Here is a 21,174-nt window from a genome sequence, read left to right on the forward strand (position 1 = left end):
TTAAAGGAAAGATAAAAAATCTAGTTATGTAATAATCAGGATCATTTGAGACTTCTTAGAGGATATTAGAGGAAGAAACAATCATGAATAAATTACAGAACGTCTTAGTTTTGTAGAATAAGTGCAATTATTCAAAATCACAAGACACTATTTGCAGGGTCCAAAGACAAGTAAAAAAACACAGTTAAAAGGGTTATCCTGCAAAAAATCATTTTCTTTTAAATCAATTGGTTTCAGGAAGTTATATAGATGTGTAATTTACTTCTATTTAAAAATCTCAAGTCTTCCCTTACTGTCCAGAGCAGCAGCAAATTCCCATATAAAACCTTTCCTGTTCTGGACAGTTCCTGTCTCGGACAGAGGTGGCAGCAGAGAGCACTGTGTCAAAATGAAAACATTTCATGCAGTACATACAGCAGCTGATAAGTATGGGATAAGTATAAGTATGGCCTATCAGTCTCCAGCCGCACCTCGCCCGCCATCGCTAGCAAGCCAAGCCTGGGGTTGCGACCTGGGGGTCACCTGCTTTAGTCCATCCCTCCTTAGGGAGGGGGGGGCACTGGTGAAGACCAGCGGCCCCTCAGACTCCACTCCCAGGTATGGCTTACGCCATTGCTAGCAGCGGTACAGCGGATCCACTACTCCAGTCATTACAGATGTAGTATCATCTCCCCTGCTAATAGACTGTATCGTTATTTATTGGTTACGGTGCCAATTTAACTGAAAAGGTCAGCAACATTCGAACAGGAAACCTCCCTGCCAGACAAAACTGCAAACTTAAGCCCATTTAGCTTTAGTGGTCACAATATTGATCATTAACCCGTTTTAGAAAACACAGATAAAAATAGGAATTTAACAGCTAAGGACAAAACAGCAACAACATTACTGAGAGAGTGTACGGTAAACCAAAGGGCTATCCTATGGATACCTCATCAATGAAGCAGGGGATCCTTTAAAATAAGCAATAAAGAATGTGCAGGTCCAATTCCCTTAATGACCAAAAACCTAAGTTTTTTAACATATTAAAAAAAACATATTAGGGCCACGTTCACACGTTATTTATTGTTTCAATAAATAACGACCATTGTTGCAATTTGCAACACCGGACGCTATTTATTGAAAGCGTGAAATGACATTGGGGGAGATTTATCAAACTGGTATAACTGGTAGAATTGGCTACTTTTTCTTTCCGCACTGATTCTTTGGAAAATAAAAGGTGGAATCTAATTGGTTGCTAGGGGCAACTGAGTCAAGTACTTTACACCAGTTTGATAAATCTCCCTCATCGTGTTCTGTAGAATCCATGACACACTGTATACACTCCGGCCGGGATTCCATGTCAATTTTGTGCGGCCACTATTTATTAATTAGCGGGCACATGAAAATGACTATACAGACAGACAATGTAAAGTACGGCTTTGGCCGTACTTTACATTGTCTCCTATGGTTAATGTGCCCACATTCGCATTCGAAAGAAGTGATGTTCATCCGGACATACCAGCCAGGGTGAACTTCACAGACAGCTGTAATACAACGTGTGAATGTGGCCTAAAAATGTATTACTGTAATTGTAATTTCCCTCTAGGATACAGATGATATAAGCCCCCCCCCCACCCCAAAGTAAAAAAAATTATACAATGTGACTAAGCAGAATTTTGTCAATAAATTTACATCTATGGGATCTTTTAATACCTTTATTTATTAGTGTCTGCTCTTTTTCCCCCCCATTTTTTATGTGGATCAGCTGTGTATAATAAATAAATAACATTTCATGCTACCTACTAAAGTCCTGCATCTTACAGAAACAATCAATTCACACCAATAATTCTTATGGGAAAAAAAGCTCAAACTGATCCTGAAGTAACCGCAGTCTGGAATAAAGCCATTGATTTCTTGTGATAGGTTTTCTTAAATTAAATATTCAAGAAATCCTGGCTCTCTCCCAATAGCTTCTAGCGGCAGAACGGCTTATTGGGCACCGGAATTAGACACGAGCAGTCTGTCGACAGATCCAGCAATAACAGAAAATTTATTAGATCCTCTATGAGTATTTTAGGAACAAATAATAATAAAGGAGTTTGACATTGGACAAAAAAAAAACAAGACTGTAATGGAGTCACATCCCGGGCCAATAGCCCTCCTGACCTCCAAACACTGTCTGGCTGTTATACAGAATAGAACGTGCTATATAATACAATGGAGAAGCATCATTAGGGGTGTAGTAGTATACTACACACCAGAATAAGACTGCACACATCTCAGCTATGACCTTGAGTTAACCTTTAAAACCTTAGATTTATTGTGCTATTTTACCATTGAAGAAGCTTGGATTTACATTTTCCAGTTTTTTTTTCTATCACTGCTACAATACCCTCATCTTCCCTTACCTCCTGCAATCCTGGATCTTATTATTATGCAGCAAGTATAAAACTTTTAGCTCCTGTTTCTATTTAATTCTTAACCTACTTGGTGAGGATGTTCTAGTTTTTTAGCACAAGGACTCTGCAGGCGGCTATAGGCCGACACATGGAATCCGCTGCATCTCTGCATTATGGAGCTGTAGACAATCTGCATGTCAAAGACCATTCCAATGGTATATAATAAGAATATAAAGTACACAGAGGGGGGACCCTGCCTTATATCAATACCCTACAGCATCAATGGAGTAGGGGACTGGGAACGCACGAACACTGATGGCGACAGAGGGGTTCATGAACCTTCTTATTTGAAAAGAGTGGGAAGACATTGGGGGTAAAATTTAGAAACTGGGTTCTAGCAATGGTTTGCCGTACAAATATTGAGCCATCTAATAGGCTCAAACCATCCAACAGGCTCAGTAAGCAAGAGCTAATCTAGCTTACAGCACAATTTGGCCCATGTATATTTGCACATGTATTACATGGCTTAGACCTATGATAAAAATACCATGCCCACAATTAAAATGGGTTGTCCAGGCTTAGAAAAACATGGCTGCTTTCTTCCAAAACAGCACCACTCTTGGCCTCAGTTTGGGTATAGGTTTTGCAGCTCAGTTCCACACACAATCTGAAGACAGGGGTGGTGCTGTTTTTGCAACAAAAAAAAAAAAAAAAGCAGCTGCGCTTTTTCAATCCTGGATAAGTCCTTGAAAGGGTACCTGTCAGGATGTTGCTAGGGGCAACTGAGCCAGTTTCACTTTACAACATGTTTTATAAATCCCCCCCTGCTCCTGCTGGTGCTCTCTGTTATTTTAGTGTCCCGGTTGATGGACTGGCCGCTCAGCCAATCAGTGACTGGAGCAGCCAGGTTATGATGTGGACACCCTGGAGATCCCAGAGCCCGGCGGGGGTCCCATGGCCACATCCAGCCGCTCACCACGGGCTTGAGGAGAGGAAAGTTGTTACATCAAATTAATTTCCTGACTGCCGATTGGGGGAGAAGACATCATGACAGGTACCCTTTAAGCCATGCTGTTTAAATGATGCCGCAACTACCTTGTGTCAACGTATCTAAAAAGTCAAGTAAGGCAATTTTGTTGGTGTAAAAAGTGTCAGAAAAGTTGTATGACATCCAATGTAAGTTTTATTTACATCAGGATGGCGGAAGAAGAATGGGAGAATGACCAGCCTAATGTATCACGCTTACACGTTTAAGACAATTTTATTTAATCACCAGTGACTGTGTATCCACGTACAAATTCTGGGAAATGTAAAAAATTATTGATAAGAAGAAAAACTAGTTAAAGGAGAAGTCCGGCCAAAATTTATTTTTTATATGTTATTACTTATGGAAAGTTATACAATTTTCTAATGTACATTAATTATGGGAAATGCTCATATACTGCTATTTCCCTTAATTTAGTGTATCAGGAAGTGTTAGAATTATCTCAGAAGCAGTGACGTCACGACGAACGGTGTAATTCCTATGGAGTGTCCAGAAGGGGAGCGCTCTCTATATAGAAGTCAATGAGTACCATTTACTTCTATATATAGTGCGCCCCTGCTGGACACTCCATTGGAATTACAATGGATGTGTGTATGTAATGTAATGTACTGTACTTTGCGATTGATGGATCCAAACCAGCATGGCTTTACTGAGGGCCGATCATGTCAGACTAATCTCATTGATTTCTTTGATTATGCCACAAAAGTGCCGGATGAAGGTGATGCTGTGGATATCGCCTATCTGGACTTCAGCAAAGCTTTTGATACAGTTCCCCATAAAGAGCTGATAGAGAAGTTGGAGAAAATTGGACTAAATCCCTGGATAGTTCAGTGGATTTGTGGTTGGCTGAAGGATAGATATCAGAGGGTTGTTGTTAATGGTGTATATTCCGAGCAGAGACTGGTTACAAGTGGTGTGCCACAAGGGTCTGTTCTGGGTCCTATTCTTTTTAATATGTTTGTAAGTGACATAGGAGAAGGGTTGGTAGGTAAAGTTTGTCTGTTTGCTGACGACACAAAAGTGTGCAATAGGGTGGATATTCCTGGAGGTGTCAGTAATATGGAAAATGATTTAGCTTTGCTAGATAAGTGGTCCAAACAGTGGAAATTGAAGTTCAACGTTTCCAAATGTTAAATAATGCACTTGGGGAGGAGGAATCCTCTATCCGAGTATCACATCGGCAGTACTGTGTTGGAAAAGACTTCAGAAGAGAAGGATTTAGGGGTAATGATTTCTGAAAGCCTTAAAATGAGTCACCAGTGCAACCAGGCGGTGGGGAAAGCAAATCGTATGCTGGGGGGTATAGCTAGAGGTATAACCAGTAGGAAGAGGGAGATTGTGATCCCGCTGTATAGAGCTCTGGTGAGGCCACATCTGGAATACTGTGTCCAGTTCTGGAGACCTCACCTACAAAAGGACATTGATAAAATAGAACGGGTCCAAAGATGAGCTACAAAAATGGTGGAGGGTGTGAGGCATAAACCATATCAGGAAAGACTTAAGGATTTGAATCTGTATAGTCTGGAGGAAAGACGGGAAAGGGGGGACATGATTGAAACCTTTAAGTATGTTAAGGGACTAAATAAGGTTCAAGAGGGAAGAGTGTTTTTAGTAAAAAACTGAGCTCAAGAACAAGAGGACACAGTGAGAGGTTAGTTGGGGGAAAGATCAGAAGCAATGTAAGAAAATATTATTTTACTGAAAGAGTGGTAGATACCTGGAACAAACTTCCAGCAGAGGTGGTTGGTAAATCTACAATAACAGAATTTAAACACGCCTGGGATAGACATATATCTATCCTAAGATAATAAGGAAGAAAATACTAAAAGGGCGGACTAGATGGACCCAGTGGTCTTTTTCTGCCGACAATCTTCTATGTTTCTATGTAATACATTTATGGAATTCTTTGGGGAGCAAGTGTCCTTGCTCCCCAAAGTATCCCATAAATGTAATCAATAAATACATTTGCTGGGCACCGAGCAGGGAGGGAGAGAGGTGCCATCTACCTCCCCCCTCCTTGCTCGGTGCTGGGAATATATACAAAGTAATACTCCCCCATTATCTGCAGATAATGGGGGAGTAGTACCTGTGCTATCTTATCGCCGCCCGCGCCGCCACTCACATAAGTGCCGCCCGCTCCGCCACCGCCGCCGCTCACAGTAGTGCCCCCTCCTCCTACGCTCCCCCTCCTCCGCGAAACACTATGGCCCCGCTGACTCCCCGCCGCCCGTGCCGCTCCTCACACTATCCGGGCGGTCACCGCTCTCTGCTCCTGCAGGCAGGCCGGCCGCAGATAATGGGGGAGTAGTACTTTGTATATGTTCCCAGCACTGAGCAGGGAGGGGGAGGTAGATTGCACCTCTCTCCCTCCCTGCTCGGTGCCCAGCAAATGTATTCATTGATTACATTTATGGGATACTTTGGGGAGCAAGGACACTTGCTCCCCAAAGTATTCCATAAATGTATTCAATCGCAAAGTACAGTACATTACATTACATACACACATCCATTGTAATTCCAATGGAGTGTCCAGCAGGGGCGCACTATATATAGAAGTCAATGGTACTCATTGACTTCTATATATAGAGCTCCCCCTGCTGGACACTCCATTGGAATTACACCGTTCGTCGTGACGTCACTGCTTCTGAGAGAATTCTAACACTTCCTGATACACTAAATTAAGGGAAATAGCAGTATATGAGCATTTCCCATAATTAATGTACATTAGAAAATTGTATAACTTTCCATAAGTAATAACATATAAAAAATAAATTTTGGCCGGACGTCTCCTTTAAGGTTCGTGTTCATCCATACGTGTCACCAGCAGTGTATATTATGTACTCTTATCAAAGTCCCGACACATGTAAGGTCATCATATTGCTGCTGCAGGACCTATAACAGCGGCCGGCTTATCCATGGTTACTATTCTGCACTGACAGTGAGGGAGACTGAAATCCCAAGACAACACGTCTGTAAAGGAGAGGAAGGCTACAGACGGAATATTGATACCAATCGGAGGTTTGCTAAGATATTTAATAAAGCAAAGAAGGCGATTTGTAAAAGAGCAAAACAAAGTGTACATGAAACACTCGGTAAGGTGGACTATTAAAATTCATATGATGACATGTCAAAAAGCACCCCCGCTAATGGCCATAATGACAAATAACAAATATGCTTCTCTCTGTCACATAAAAAAAACAAAAAACTTTTCATATATGGTATTGACATATCAACTGTTTTGTTTGGTCGGGGTCTGGATGATCAGATCCCAACTTGAACAAGCAGGGAGGAGTGTACCAAGGCTGGGATCACACAACGCTTTTGCAATCCGTTTTTTAATCCGTTTTTTTTTTGCAAAGAACGGATGCATTTGTGTCCGTCCATTTTGAGCCTTTTTTTAATGGACACAAAAATTAGGTCAACTACGTTATTAAGTGTGTAAAAAAAACGCATCCGTTTTTTTAAAAAAATGGATGAAAAAAAAACGTAGTGTGGACCCAGCCTATGGGGAAATGGGGAAGTCCTGAGTTTTTGGCACCGGGCTTAAAAATGTCCCTGCAGCACCAAGGTTCCCCAGATTTACATGACTGAGACAAAATCCAAATGTAAATCTATGGAACCCATTAATTTGCGCACACAGATAGTGGGGAGAGAAGTGCTCAGCTGTTCTCCCCACCAATTCTAGAAATTGGTCTAAACATTTAAAACCGACAAAGCCAAACTTTTGACTTTACCACATGTTAAATCTTTTTTTTTTTTTTTTTTTTGTTAAAGTGACAGGTACTGTCAGGACTGCACCTGTCCTTTGTCATGCTGGTCCTTTATATCGTAACACTGGCAACCGCCCCACTTGCCACAGCAGTCCTAACAACAGTGGACAACTTGTCGACGGTCCCTATTCTATATAGTGTGAACACGAAGCAACAGACAGGACAAACGCACACAATACAGAAAGGTCAGAGGTCCAAGTCAGCAGCAGGAGGGCGACGCAGTACAAAACAAAAGCCCAGGAAAATAGTCAAGTCCAAAAGCCAAAAGTTAGATAACCGAATACACAATGCAGGGAAGATCGCTAGGTCAAGAAACACTATAAAATGGGCTCTATCACAGGCAAGGGACATGAGACAAGTGAGGATACTGAGTCCTAACAGGTACACCATAAAAGGTCTATAGATAAGTGCCAGCTGCAGCTATTAATGTCAGCATTTATTACAGCCTTGTAAATGGGAGATTTATCAAACATGGTGTAAAGTGAAAGTGTGGAATCTTTGGAAAATGAAAGGTGGAATCTGATTGGTTGCCGGGGGCAACTGCGCCAGTTTCACTTTACACCATATTTGATAAATCTCCCCCATAGTCTGGACCCCCTTTCTAGATGGCCACAGCTAAAAAAAACCCAAACAAACAAAAAAAACAAATGTACGTGTAAAAAATACTCTTCATAATTTTTATTTTTTTTACACTTTTTAAGTCCCCCTAGGGAACTATCACCAGCAATCATTAGATTGCATACAGAGGTCAAAGCTTTGCTGTTGCATAGCATTGATCAGTGTTATCAGCAATCTTCCCATAGAGCCTGTCTAAGGCAGACTCTATGAGAAGATCAAGGATGAGGAAGTATGAGACCTTCAGCAGTCAGGGAAAACGATCGGGACACCTGCGATCTCTGTATTTTAATCCCTTAGTAACCACTGATATGGCTTTTTATGGTGGGATCAGAATAAGTGTATGAAGCACCAGAGTTCCAGGGGATCAGCTGTCAGTATGATCTCCTGCTGATCTCTTACTGCTTCATGTAAGTTTAACCCATTACATGGCACTATCAAATCATGACAGTGGCATATAACGGTTTCCCATGGTATATGCTTGCTATAGTTACCGATCAGAAGTCCAATGGCGAGATCCCAGTTTTCCAATTGTCTCTATAGCAATCCTGGGGTCCTTCTGAGGGCCCCTGGGCCTGCCATGGATCTGCATCTACAGTACATATCCATTCACTATGTAGATTGCCTGTGAGCATAATGCTGACATATACAATACACTGCATTACAGCAGTAGTGAAGTGTATTGTAACAGTGATCAGATGATCACCGGTTGATGTACATTAATGTACACTAGTGTACAAGTAAAAAACAGTGAAATAAAACAACAAAATGAATCCCCACACCCTTAAATATTTAAATTGTATTGTATTCGTCATACAAAATAAACTGTTACATAAAACATTGAAAAACACAAAAAACTATACATTTGGTATTGCCACAAACGTAACGACCCATGTTATAAAAATACAAAATACCATTATTTATATTGTACGGTGCATGCTGTTAAAAACAAAAACACAGCAGAATCTCAGAAAAAAATGTCATAAAAGGGATCAAAAGGAGAGATGAGCGAAGCAGCCATACATCTATACAGCTTCAACCAAAAAATTAGCCCAAAAGCAGCTCTGTAACGCAAGATAAGAATGCCATGGATCTTGCATTTCTTCAAGATAGTTTGTATTGCCTCGAAGGGGTAATAGTTTAAAAAAAAACTATACAAATTTGGTATTGCCGGAAACATAGTCACCCATAGAATACATTTATTATGTTATTTTTACTGCATGCTGAATAGTGTAACTTAAATATAAAAAAAATAATAATAATTTTTCCAATTTTCATGATATTTTTGTTTTTCACAAAAACACACAAGATAGTGACCAAATTTTGCCATTAACGTAAAGTACAATACATAAAAAAAAAATATCATCACTAACTGTGACTGATAGCAGCTCTCTCTTTATAAAGCAAGCTCCGGTCCTGTACATTATGGCGTACCAGTACAGCATGATGTGGGAATTCTCTGTTTTTCATGGTGTACCGGTACTTCTTTTTTTTGTCAAGGGGTTAAAAGGGTACACCGAAGAAAAATGAAAAATCAAGCGGTTCATACAGATTTATAAATGACTTGTATTTGAAACTCAAGCCTTCAAGTACTTACCATCTGCTGTATGTCCTGCAGGAATAGGTGTATTCTTTCCAATCTCACACAGTGCTCTCTGCTGCCATCTCTGTCCATGCCAGGAAGTGTCCAAAGCAGGAGAGATTTTCTATGGGGTTCTCTGGACAGTTGCTGACACAGACAGAGGTGGCAGCAGAGAGCACATGTTAGACTGGAAAGAAAACTTCCTGCAGGACAAACAGCAGCTGAAAAATACTGGAAGCCTTTTTTTTTTTTTTTTTTAAGAAGTAATTTACAAATTTGTATAATTCTTAAACCAGTTGATTTGAAAATATTTTTTTCAACTGAAGTTTCTTTTTATTTTTTTCTGTTTCTGGCTCTTTATATCCATGGAACAATACCTTTGTCTGGTGGAGAACTTGTCCTTGAGAGTCCTCCTTATCTATCTTAACTATCTTGTAAATGATGTTTTCTCTATGTACAGAACATTACTGCTACAAGAACTATGCTTTATGTTTTGCGGCAGAAGCTTCATTTGATGTAAGTATACCCTTGTCATATCAGTCAGCAAAGAATGAAATTATATATATATATATATATATATATATATATATATATATATATATAATATACACATTATATATATATATATATATATATATATATATATATATGTGTATATATATATATTATATATATATATATATATATATATATATATATATATATATCAGTAAGCAGAGAACAGAGACAGAGAGGATTTCTTTATTTACCGGAAGAATCATTGCCTTTTATTAACTTTCTAAATCTTGCAATGTGCCGACAAAGCAAAGTGAGATTTTTTTTACCTTTCTTTTGATGTCTAGGAATTGAGAAAACATCAAAGACCAGTAGAAAGACAATTCCACAATGTAGTAGTAATGCAAATCTGCCGTCAGCTGCTGCAAAACAAAAATAATTCTATGTTATTATTTTTTATCTTCAGGCTAATTAATTCCAAGCTATGTATAAGGTTAAACAGCAAAGCCGGAATAGTGGGTACCAAATGTTTTTGTATTCATTTTTTGGTTGATACCAGTCAAGGTTCTAAATCAATTGGGTAAGTTACTAAGACCACAATTTACATAGTAACATAGGTAATAGGTTTGAAAAAAAAGAGTTGAAAAGTTGTAAAGCGTCCATTAAGTTAAATTATACTCTACTATGTTGATGTAGTGCAGGGGTGGGGAACCTTTGGCCCTCCAGCTGTTGCAAAACTACAATTCCCATCATGCCTGGACAGCCAAAGCTAAAGCTTGCAATATTTGGTATTGCTATGTGTGGAATTATCTAAACTATTTTTGGTCACATCCCATTGCAGAAAAAATGGGGGGGGGGGGGGAGTGAATTTGCACATGTAGTACCAACAAAGGCTATGTTCACACTTGAGACCGACCGTTCCGTGACCGCCTGAAGCCGCACGCTCCATTGTGTGCACTGACAGTGTTTTCTGCGGCCGCTATTCCTCAGAAGGCAGCACTACATAAGTACCGTAGAAATCACAGGCGTTGTTACAACAGCCATGATTACTACGGAACTTACGTAGTGTGAATGTAGCCAAAAAGTACAGATCATGGTGCAGAAAATTTGCGATAACAAAGAGAAATTTTTATTTTATTTTTTTTCCTTTTTTTTTATTTTATTTTTTTTAAATAGTAAAACAAAACAAAAGCTCCCCAAGTTTGGGACTGTTGAGTTCATACTTACACACAGAATATATTCAGTCACTCATCCTGCACCGTGAAATAATTGTCCTACAAATTTGCATAACTGCATTTTTACTTAAAATTTTGCATATATATATATAAAACCAAAAATCACCTTCAACTTTGTTTTTTTTGTGTTCATTTCACGATTGGTTTTGCACAATCAGGAATGTTATAAAAATTTGTACTTTTTATTGGCACTCTTTATTTTATTATATCTATCAATCTATATTAAAGGGGATATCCAGCGCTACAAAAACCTGGCTACTTTTCCCCCTCTTATCTCCAGTTCAGGTGTGGTTTGCAATTAAAGGGGTTATCCAGCGCTACAAAAACATGGCCACTTTTCCCCCTACTGTTGTCTCCAGTTCAGGTGCAACTTGCAATTAAGCTCCATTTACTTCAATGGAACTGAGTTTCAAAACCCCGACCAAACTGGAGACAACAGTAGGGGGAAAGTGGCCATGTTTTTGTAGCGCTGGATAACCCCTTTAAGCTCCATTTACTTCAATGCAACTGAGTTCCAAACCCCACCCAATCAGGAGACAAGAGAGGGGATAAAGTGGCCATGGTTTGTAGTGCTAAATAACCCCTTTAAAATAAAGAGTGCACACTCCACACTCACGTAAGGCTCCACCAAAATAAAACCGTTACGGGTCTTAGAAGGTGAGGAGTGACAAAGGGGAAGATTTATCAAACTTGTGTAAAGTAGAAATGGCTGAGTTGCCCCTAGCAACCAATCAGATGTCATTTTTCAAAGAATCTGTGGGTAATGAAAACTGGAATCTGATTGGTTGCTAGGGGCAACTGAGCCAGTTTCACTTTACACCATGTTTCATAAATTTCTCCCAAAGTGCAAGTCAAAAATGGAAATTTGTTGGGTTGGGAAAGGGTTAACTGCGAAGGGATTTAAAGGATTGTATTCGAAAAATACAGCTCTGACCCCTTTAAAAAAAACTTATAGACATTAATCAATACAGGATTTTGATCCCAGTAAGCAGAACAAGGTTCCTAGCCGGATTTCGGAAATTCCCTACAGTCTGCCCTCTACATTATTGGAAGAGAACTGCTACCGGAGGCAATTCATCAAAATCCCTGCAATTATTCCCCAGCCTAGTTGTGGAGGTTTACCATAGAGATAGGCCTAGGCCAAGACTATTTCTCCTCTTTGTACCGAGACAATGCACAGTAATCTGCCTGTTGTTAAATCTGCTTTCAGCCCTCTAAGGTTTCAAGCAGGTTGTCATTACAAATGAGCCTTATAAATGACACTGGGATTTCTTTTTATATTTCCAGCTACCAACATATTCATGTACCCAAGTGTCACATTTATCACGCCGACAGCCTAAATCATGAGAAAATATAAAGCGGGAGGAAGTCATGGCTTCCTGCTAGGATCTCATATTTTCTGTATGCGGTAGATAAATAGCCCATCCAAGACAAAAGCCACGCTATCTCAACAGAAAGAAGACCCCCAGTGTGAGATCCATCACACAGCGCAGGAGATTGTCTGGCCACTTCAATCAGATATGATGAGGCCAGATGAAATATTTATTACAAGATGGAATTTTTTTTTTTTTTTACCTTCCAGTCTATGTAGTGCCTGGAAAATGTATAGGATTTTTTACATTAAATGATTGAGCCGATAATGTATTAAATCAATGTAATTGAACAATGAGACAGAACAGAAGCTTCTATGTAATGTACACCATGATTTCGCTCAGTTGGTTTTCTCGATGAAAGACTCGCACGTGCAGCTGTATTACACATCCAGGTTGCTCATGCTGTACCACCGTGGGTTTCCAATTTTACCCAGAGGATTTCATTGGATGCGGTATTACAGAGGTAGGCTATGTTCACATGAGTTTGGGGTTTTTTTGTCCATTTTTTTTCTTGAAATGACGTCCCCCATTACAATGATGGACGTTGGTACTTTATTCTAGTTTGGTCTCTTTTGGGTGTGGTTCTTTTTCGAAGGTCCATAAAATTTTGTGTGAAAGGACGGTAAAAAAAAAAAAGTGTCAACAACTAAAAAATAACGTCCGTTGTTTGCAAAGTAATGTCCCCGAATAATTGTCATGAACATAAATTAGATTATTATTATTTAATATACTGTGTATTGGACGGCCATTATTCCATTGACTTTAATTAACGGCTGTTATTTCAAAGCAAAAGTGGTTATATGGCCATCCCCTCAATTATAACAGTGTGTGAACATAGCCTTTCTGTGTTTTCAATCCACTCCTGGTTTTGGTTGAAAAATACTGACCAAAAATAAACCCCTCAGCCTCAGCGATATGCTCTAGGTACGTTAATGCACATGTGGTGTAGCTGTGCTCGTATACAACCTTTCTGGGATCAAATTAAGGGGGTTTTGGTAAAGATTCTTCACAAAATACTGAGCAAAAATACTGTGTGGGAACATAGCCTAAAAATAAGATCCTCTCTGTCTGCTTCTCATCACTTCCTGCCCCCTCATCCCCCTCTGTAGGACTGTAAAGGCAGTGTAAGCCAGTCTGTAGGCAGCTTTCCCTTAGGCCCCATGCACATCTAAGGGTGGTATTACACGGGCCGATGGGGGCCCGATAATACCTGTAAACAAGCAGCGATCTTGCTAGATCGTCGCTCGTTTACTGGACCTATTACACTGCCCGATAATCGTTAAACAAGGGCTGCAGCGACGAAAATAAGTCCAAACCTATATCAACGTTCAGCCGGTGATCGTTGTCATCGGCTGATCGTTGTATTTATTACATGGAGCGATAATTGGCTGAATCGGGCCGATTCGGCCGATTATCGTTCCGTGTAATAGTACCCTAAGAAAAATCTATCTGGGTTTGCAAAGTTCGTAACAAGTTAGTAAAGATGGCAGCCACACAATATTATACAAAACAAAAAAAAGGAAATGCTCACCTATCCCCCGGTGATCCTAGCCGCCTCCAGCTCAATCAGCCAAGCACTTACGGAGACAGGACAGGACATTCTTTATAATTTTTAGTATTTTAAACAACTCTTCCCTCTATAGTATTTTATATTTGTGCACACTTAGCTGGAGACTTCTAGATATTTTAGGATATTATGTTAATATATGGTAATAAGCAACCCCCTTTTTTTTTATTTTGCTCCTCACATGGCGGCATAGTTATTTTTTCTTCTATGTAACGACTGCTAAGTTATTCCTGGATTCTGATTATTCTGGAAATTCTCATTATGCCAAAATTTCTTCTATTGGAGGAAAAAAAGCCAAAAAAAAACCCCACCATATCTATGTGCATATTGCATTTTCTGGCTTTCAATTTAAAAAAAACGCATGATGAGGGTTAGGGCTATTCGTTATAAATTAGGGCTAGTCGTTTAGACTGGTACAGGTTTCGTTTTGTGGGAGAATGAGGCTAAAAAGTAATTCACTAATATCATAAGAAATACATTTTCGACATTAAAACTTTCCAAGTTAATGTCCTAATAGCGAGAACTCCTAAGCGAGTAATTTATTAAAAAAGGTTTTATTATTGGGGACTAGACTGCCAAAATGTGTTATATCTGAAATATGTTTTAATAATGCGTCTATCCGCTTTTGCTGAGTGTTGCAATTCAAGAAGCAGAACTATAAAATTTGCACAAGGGTATAGTCATGGACATCTTTGTGTCTGCTCCATTTATCGAAAAGCAGCTTGCCGCTGAAACAACCCCATTAAGATAATTGGAGCCGGGTTTCGGTCGCAGAATTTTCGGCAACAAATCTGCCACCCAGAACTACACCCAGAGGGTATACTCACACAGGCCATACCCTTGTGGTATTTGATGCACTGTGCCAATTTTCACCTAAAAATAATAATATATAAGTCCCCATACCCCATTACGTATGGAAGATGGTTTCCCTATATATTAGCCCATGTTTAACTTTAATAGTATTTAATCAGGAGATTGACAGGTTCCAAAGAGTTTCTGCAGCAGTTGTATTAAGGTGGAATTCCGCTGAAACATGACTTTTCATATACACATGGAAGATACAGGAGTCAGCACTACTATAATTTGTAAGCGTCAAGTGATGGTAAGGAGATTATCAGGTTGGTCTGGTATAGATATCGTATGTCCAGTGTGATGGTGCTCGCTCTCAGGAATGATACAGTTCCAAGCAGAAAACATAAAACATAAATGATAAAGAAAATTCAAGGGCACTCACCACTGCAGAAATATGACTATTTTCGTATATCATACAGCCCTTGCAGCCAGGGAGGATGCCAACACCCACACTGATGATGACAGCTGTTTCACACGAGAGCACGCGTGAGGTAATGTTTGAGCCGGATAACCCTTCAAAGGGGTAGTTCGCAAAAAAAAATGTTTCTTTCAAATCAACTGACGCCAAAAAATGCCAGAAATTTGTAATTTACTTTTAATTTTTTTTTTTAAATCTCAAGTCTTCCAGTACTTATTAGCTGCTGTATGTCCGACAGGAAGTGGTGTATTCTTTCCAGTCTGGAGAGCAGGAGAGAAGTTTTCAGTCAGGATTTGCTACTGCTCTGGACAGTTCCTGCTCTGTACACATCGGCTGTGAACTTTCCAAAGGAAAAAAATCATGTGGGTGTTGCCTTAAATTTCTCCCCATTGACTCTCAGCTAATGTCTGGCAGTTTTTGACCACCTCTACCAAAAAACAAACAAAAAAAAATGTGTCTGCTGGTGGTGTGGCCCAGAGCCCAGGGGGGCTATGTCTGCTAGCATTGGGGCTGCTGGGCAACTGGGCAGCCCATGCCAGGACCCCATCCAAAACATGCAAGGCGGTCTTCTGAAACAAGAGGAACTGACCCTAGTAGGACAAAGATACCAGAATAGGTCTACGTATCCTACTGTACAGCGCAGGATGACTGGGTAATCTCGGAAGTCTGCTACACCCAGATAACCAACGACTGGGGCTCATGCTACCCACCTCGGACGGGTTCGATGCAACTAGGGGGCAGAAGACTATAGACTTCACGTGAGTACGAGTATCACTTATTTTTTCTTATCTTCACTTCAGTTCCAGCAGAGCACTGGTTCTATGCTACTGTCAGCAACTACGTTTTCAGTATCAAGATTTGCACCAGTGTACTGATCACCGGCAACGTTGTTCATTAAAGTGATCTATCTTTATACTAAGCATACGGGACTCTGTCTGTCTATTCTATTTGCACCTGCACCCACAGACGCCACTGTTTACCTTTGGTTATTTCTCCCCTTTCTGTGTGGGGTGCTACCGACATCCCGGGTGGGTCTTCTACCATTCCAGGTTGCTGTGACAAGTGCCCCACAACTCTTCCAGAGGTTACCGACCATTTGGGGAAAAAAAAAACGGCCAAAACAGGTATCAACATTGCCCCTGTACAATTCTACAGAACTGGCGTCACAAGTAACATCACAGTCACTGGCCGAGTAAGACAGTAATAAATGGTGCTGAGAAGCAGATGGTCAGCCATAAGCATTGTGGATGTGCGGCCATGTCTAACCTGATGGAAGAAAAGTCATAGAAAAAAAGATGGGTGGTGGTCTTCTCAAAGAAGTTTATCTAATATAACTAAGGGGGCATTCACACGTTCCGTGAATTGTGATTCTTCATGATGCCAAGCACTCAGAATCAATTTTAATCTTTACATTACATTAGTGACTGCTGTGCGGCTGTGTCATTATAGTAGTGCCAAGCTTTAAAGTGATTTAGACCTCCCAGCACTATAATGAAAGCTCCACAATTAATCCGGAATATATGTTGCATTGAAATGATAGAATCCAGGGATTTAATCAAATCCCAGGAAATGATGGAATGAATGCGCCGTTCCATCATTTCCCTTGGGATTTGATCAAATGCCTGCCCCCTTTAGGAAAATGATGGAATTAACAATCGAGGAGTCACCCGGCTCTATGTTTGGCGGTGGAGGCGGACGGGGGAGAAGAGTGGCACGCCTCCCCGGCAGGCATATGACGGTGGGGGGGCAGACGTGAACTCCCGGCAGGCATATGGTGGAAAGGAGGACGGGGCGGGCAGAGCAGCACACCTCCTCGACAGGCATATGGCGTCTGGGCGGACGGGGAGAAGAGTGGCACACCTACCGGCAGGCATACGGCGTTGGGGCAGACGGGGAGCAGAGCGGACGGGCCGAGGAGCAGGAGGCGTGTCGCAGGGCGGGGCAGACGGGGAGTACAGTGGCACACCTCCAGGCAGGCGTAGGGGGGGGGGGGGGGGGTCAGGGAACGGAGCGGACAGGCCGGGGTAGCGGGAGGCGTGTAGCAGAGGAAATGAGTGGTACGGGGAGCAGAGAGGCGGTGGAGGCGGACAGAGCTGACAGAGCTGTCGCAGGGGGAAATGATAAAGTTTATTCCATCATCTCCATGAAAGGAGTCAGTGATTTGATCAATTCCCTAGGGAAATGATGGAACGGTGCGGCGGTGATATAATCATTTCCTGGGATTTGATCAAATCCCCGATTCTATAATTTCACTGCAACATACAGTATATGTACATATATATATATATATACTGATCGTGCATGTAACGTGTGAGTGCCCCCTTATCCTCTTAATTGTAAATATTGACTAAGTTTGTTGACCCTGCAAAATTCAGCAGAAGTGGATAAAAAAAAATTGCCAGTAATGAATGCGTATTCCTGGGAATTGTGTCCATGTCTCAGCACCACTTTGTTATTCTCAATCTATGGAAAGATTACTTCAGCTGAGTAAGCCCCCCCATCACCACATTACAAGGCAAAGGGTCGACTGTAATGTAGAAATTAACAGCTGGATCTAGAAAATAAAGGATTGCCTCGGCAAAGATCAGCAGTTTCCGTGTATTCACCAAACGCTGAGTAACAGATGTGATCCTCCGGGGTTTAAAAAAAAAACCTTCATGTTGTCTGTTCATATTTTCTTCAAATAGCGACTCTATGCTGGTTTAGCGATGGGATTGTTAGAGGCATACTGGGTCATATGGCTCTTCAAACACCAATCCCACAGGCTGACTTTGCCACCGCTACCCCCTGCATGTTATATCCACAAAGGACAAATCTCAGAAAATGGAACTAGTACAGGATTACAGTACGTCTTTGTTTTGTCTGTTTATTGGCAATTTTTTTGTGACCCCCGTATTTTGAGTCCAATTAACGGCCTTTATTCTGGATGGGGTTCTTATTTAATACTCTTGATCATTCAGATCATATGATAATTATTTTACCATACAGTTATGTCCCAACACCTCACAATGGTTTAGCCCGTCTTAATGACTGCTTATTGCTTCTATTTTTCATATGGCATTTAAAGGGGAACTATCGGCAGGTTAGACGAATGTAACCTGCTGACGCCCCCCCTATAGTGCTGGGGACACTGAGGAGGAAGGTATGTGTGTTACCTTCCTACTCAGCGCCAGTCCAGCGCTCTTAGCCAGGGTAAACTCTGCTCCGGAGCACCCTTAGGAGCACTGCCGCATCATCCGGCCTGTCCCCTCCATTGATTATCATTAGAAGGAGCATGTGCATTGGTTTGTTTGTTGTTACTGTTGGTCCCTTACTGGTCACCCAAATTGACCGTAAATCTGTCCCGTAAACCTCCCTTACCCCCCCCCCCCCCTCAACCCCCCATGTGTTTCATTGACTTTTACACTCCATGGGTTAGATGTGAAGCGCCCGGCCCACAGACTGCAATGTTTAGCAGTAGATAGCGGTGCATCGTGCACCACTACTTACTGTGAAGGAGCGAGGATTCCCAGAATTTCCCTCATAATGATGCTGTAAACCGAGCTCCTGCACAGTGATGTCACAGTGATGTCTGGAGAGGAAGGATGGAGCTCCGGGGCTGCACTTCTCCTCCTGGATTGCAGGTAGTATAAAGTGTATTGGGGGTTGCACTTGGGGGATGCCAGTGTAAGGGGGGGTGACTTAAGCTCCTGCACAGTGACATCGTCCCTCCTCAGGTGGCAGGCGTGTCTCCTATGCAGCTGAGTGCGCCGGGAGAGGGAGGACATGACTGTGAAGGAGCAAGGTTTAGAGCAGGGATCCACGTCATTATGAAGGGAATCCCTGCTCCTGTAATCCTGATGTCTGAACACCTCAATAACGGACAGCTAAACAATAGTTCAGTGGACAGTTATCTCCCCTGATTTTGTTTGGATGCCAAACAATGTTTGAGCACCTAATAAAATGTCAGGGGGAAATTTTGCTGGAATACCGAGGTATTACTGTATTTGTCAAAAAAAAATGTGAATGCAATTGTATGCAATTGTATATCTTGATGTAATTCTTGATACAAATTTAGTCATTCAAGATTATTCGATAGAATTGTAAATGTTGTAATTACCTGATAAGGATAGTTGTACCAACACTGCCTGGTGTTCCAGAGCCAGGGAGTCTAGGAAAGGAAGAAAAGAGTCAAGAATTACATTTCAGAAATGTACTGTATTTGCATTTATGAGGTTCTCATTAGAGATGAGCGAAGTTCAGCAATTGAAGTGGCTGAAGAAGTTGGATGCAGCCCTAAGGCTCCCTGGGAAACATGGATAAAGCCTATGGCTGTATCCATGTATCCCAGCACTCCCTAGAGCTGCATCCAACTTCTTGATTCACCACTAATCAAATACTGAATGATCGGACCCAAGCATACTCAAGTTGCGCTCATCTCTTACAATGATCTGCCCAGTGCCTTTGGTTGTTGCCCCCCATAAGGTATTAATAAAAATGGTTTACAATTTCACCACCACCATACACTTGAAAAATAATATAGCGCACAGTGTCCCAAAATAAGTCCGTGCAATGTGCATACTATTAAAATAGTACCAACAAACTTTGACCAAATCACAGCACCGTAAATAAAGTTATCAAATAACATAACAGGTCATTTCAATTCATGGTGGCTACCGCTTTCAGATGCCCTGCCTATTTGTGGCGCCCCCTCTATAGTAGAAGTGACAGATGATCATACCCCTAAGACCAACACTACATGAAAACCCCATATAAAGGAATGTGCACACTACAGAACCCAGGTGGATCACCCGCCGCAGATTCCGTGGCCGCACACATCTCCGCCAGTCCCATAGACTCCATTCTATAGTCAGGCAGATGCTGCCGCTTGCAATCTGCCTGTGCATAGAATGGAGTCTATGGCACAGGTGGAGATGTACGCGGCCACGAGCGGGGGCTGATCTGACCGGATTCCTTAGTGTGCACATACCCTAAGAGTCTATAAATGTTTGGCCAGTCATAGCCTTAAAGTCTGCAATTTCTACTGATACAGAAATAAATCTCTTTGGTGCCTAAAAATTCTGATATCACTTAGGATCATTTTATTGCATTCAACAAAAATACCCAAACCAGTCCTAGCCTGCCCCCTGGTCTATTCATTGCAGCTGATGTCAACATTAAGGAAGGTTCAGAGCAGAAACATTGGGAGAATGTGACAATGGGATGCCAATGTATCCATGCACAGACTGGCATGGAACCAAGAACTTTTGAAAGTAGTCACCAGCTCATCTTCCGAGATTATCCAAGTTTTGCCTTGAACTCAAGTGCTGCAATCCATATATCCAAGGCAAAACTTGTGTACATTCGGAAAATGACCCAAACATAGTTGCTTGCTGAGACATTGTAAGTAATGGGGCCCATACCTCTCCACGCACAGGTATGTTGGCACCCCGTTTTCACATTGTCCCCAATGTACCTGTGCCACGGAGGGCAGAAACTTGACCAGAACAAGCCCTAAGGGTACTATTACACCAGGCATGTCCAAAGTCCAGCCGGAGGGCCATTTGCGGCCCGCGTTCCGAACTTTTACGGCCCCCCCAGGTATCCAGCTTGCTATTATCTGCCTGTGTTATAAAGCATATAGCATGTAGCATGTAAAATGGTCGGCCCTTGCACATGTTCACTTCATCAAATTTGGCACTCTTCGAAAAAAGTTTGGACATGCCTGTATTACACTAATCGATTTTTCAACGATAAATTATCTCAAACGACCGCTATGGCGAACGACCTGAAATCGTTCACCCAATTACACGGAATGATGATCGTTACTTATGATCGCTCTTGCGGTCGTCTTGTCATCGCTAT

The 21,174-nt window shown here is 41.4% G+C and overlaps 1 protein-coding gene across 1 annotated transcript in view; it reads right to left on the reverse strand.

The window, feature by feature from the left end:
* Window positions 1-21,174, reverse strand: part of CERS6 (ceramide synthase 6) — a 180,675-nt gene that overhangs the window by 26,680 nt on the left and 132,821 nt on the right. Inside the window, exons 5-6 of the mRNA XM_069982865.1 lie at window positions 19,430-19,480; window positions 10,215-10,307 (exon numbers count right to left, since the gene is read on the reverse strand). Coding sequence (XP_069838966.1) covers window positions 10,215-10,307; window positions 19,430-19,480 — 144 coding nt within the window. The remainder of the gene's footprint in view (window positions 1-10,214; window positions 10,308-19,429; window positions 19,481-21,174) is intronic.

Source organism: Dendropsophus ebraccatus, chromosome 9, assembly GCF_027789765.1.
Source record: "Dendropsophus ebraccatus isolate aDenEbr1 chromosome 9, aDenEbr1.pat, whole genome shotgun sequence".
Classification (NCBI taxonomy): Eukaryota; Metazoa; Chordata; class Amphibia; order Anura; family Hylidae; genus Dendropsophus; species Dendropsophus ebraccatus.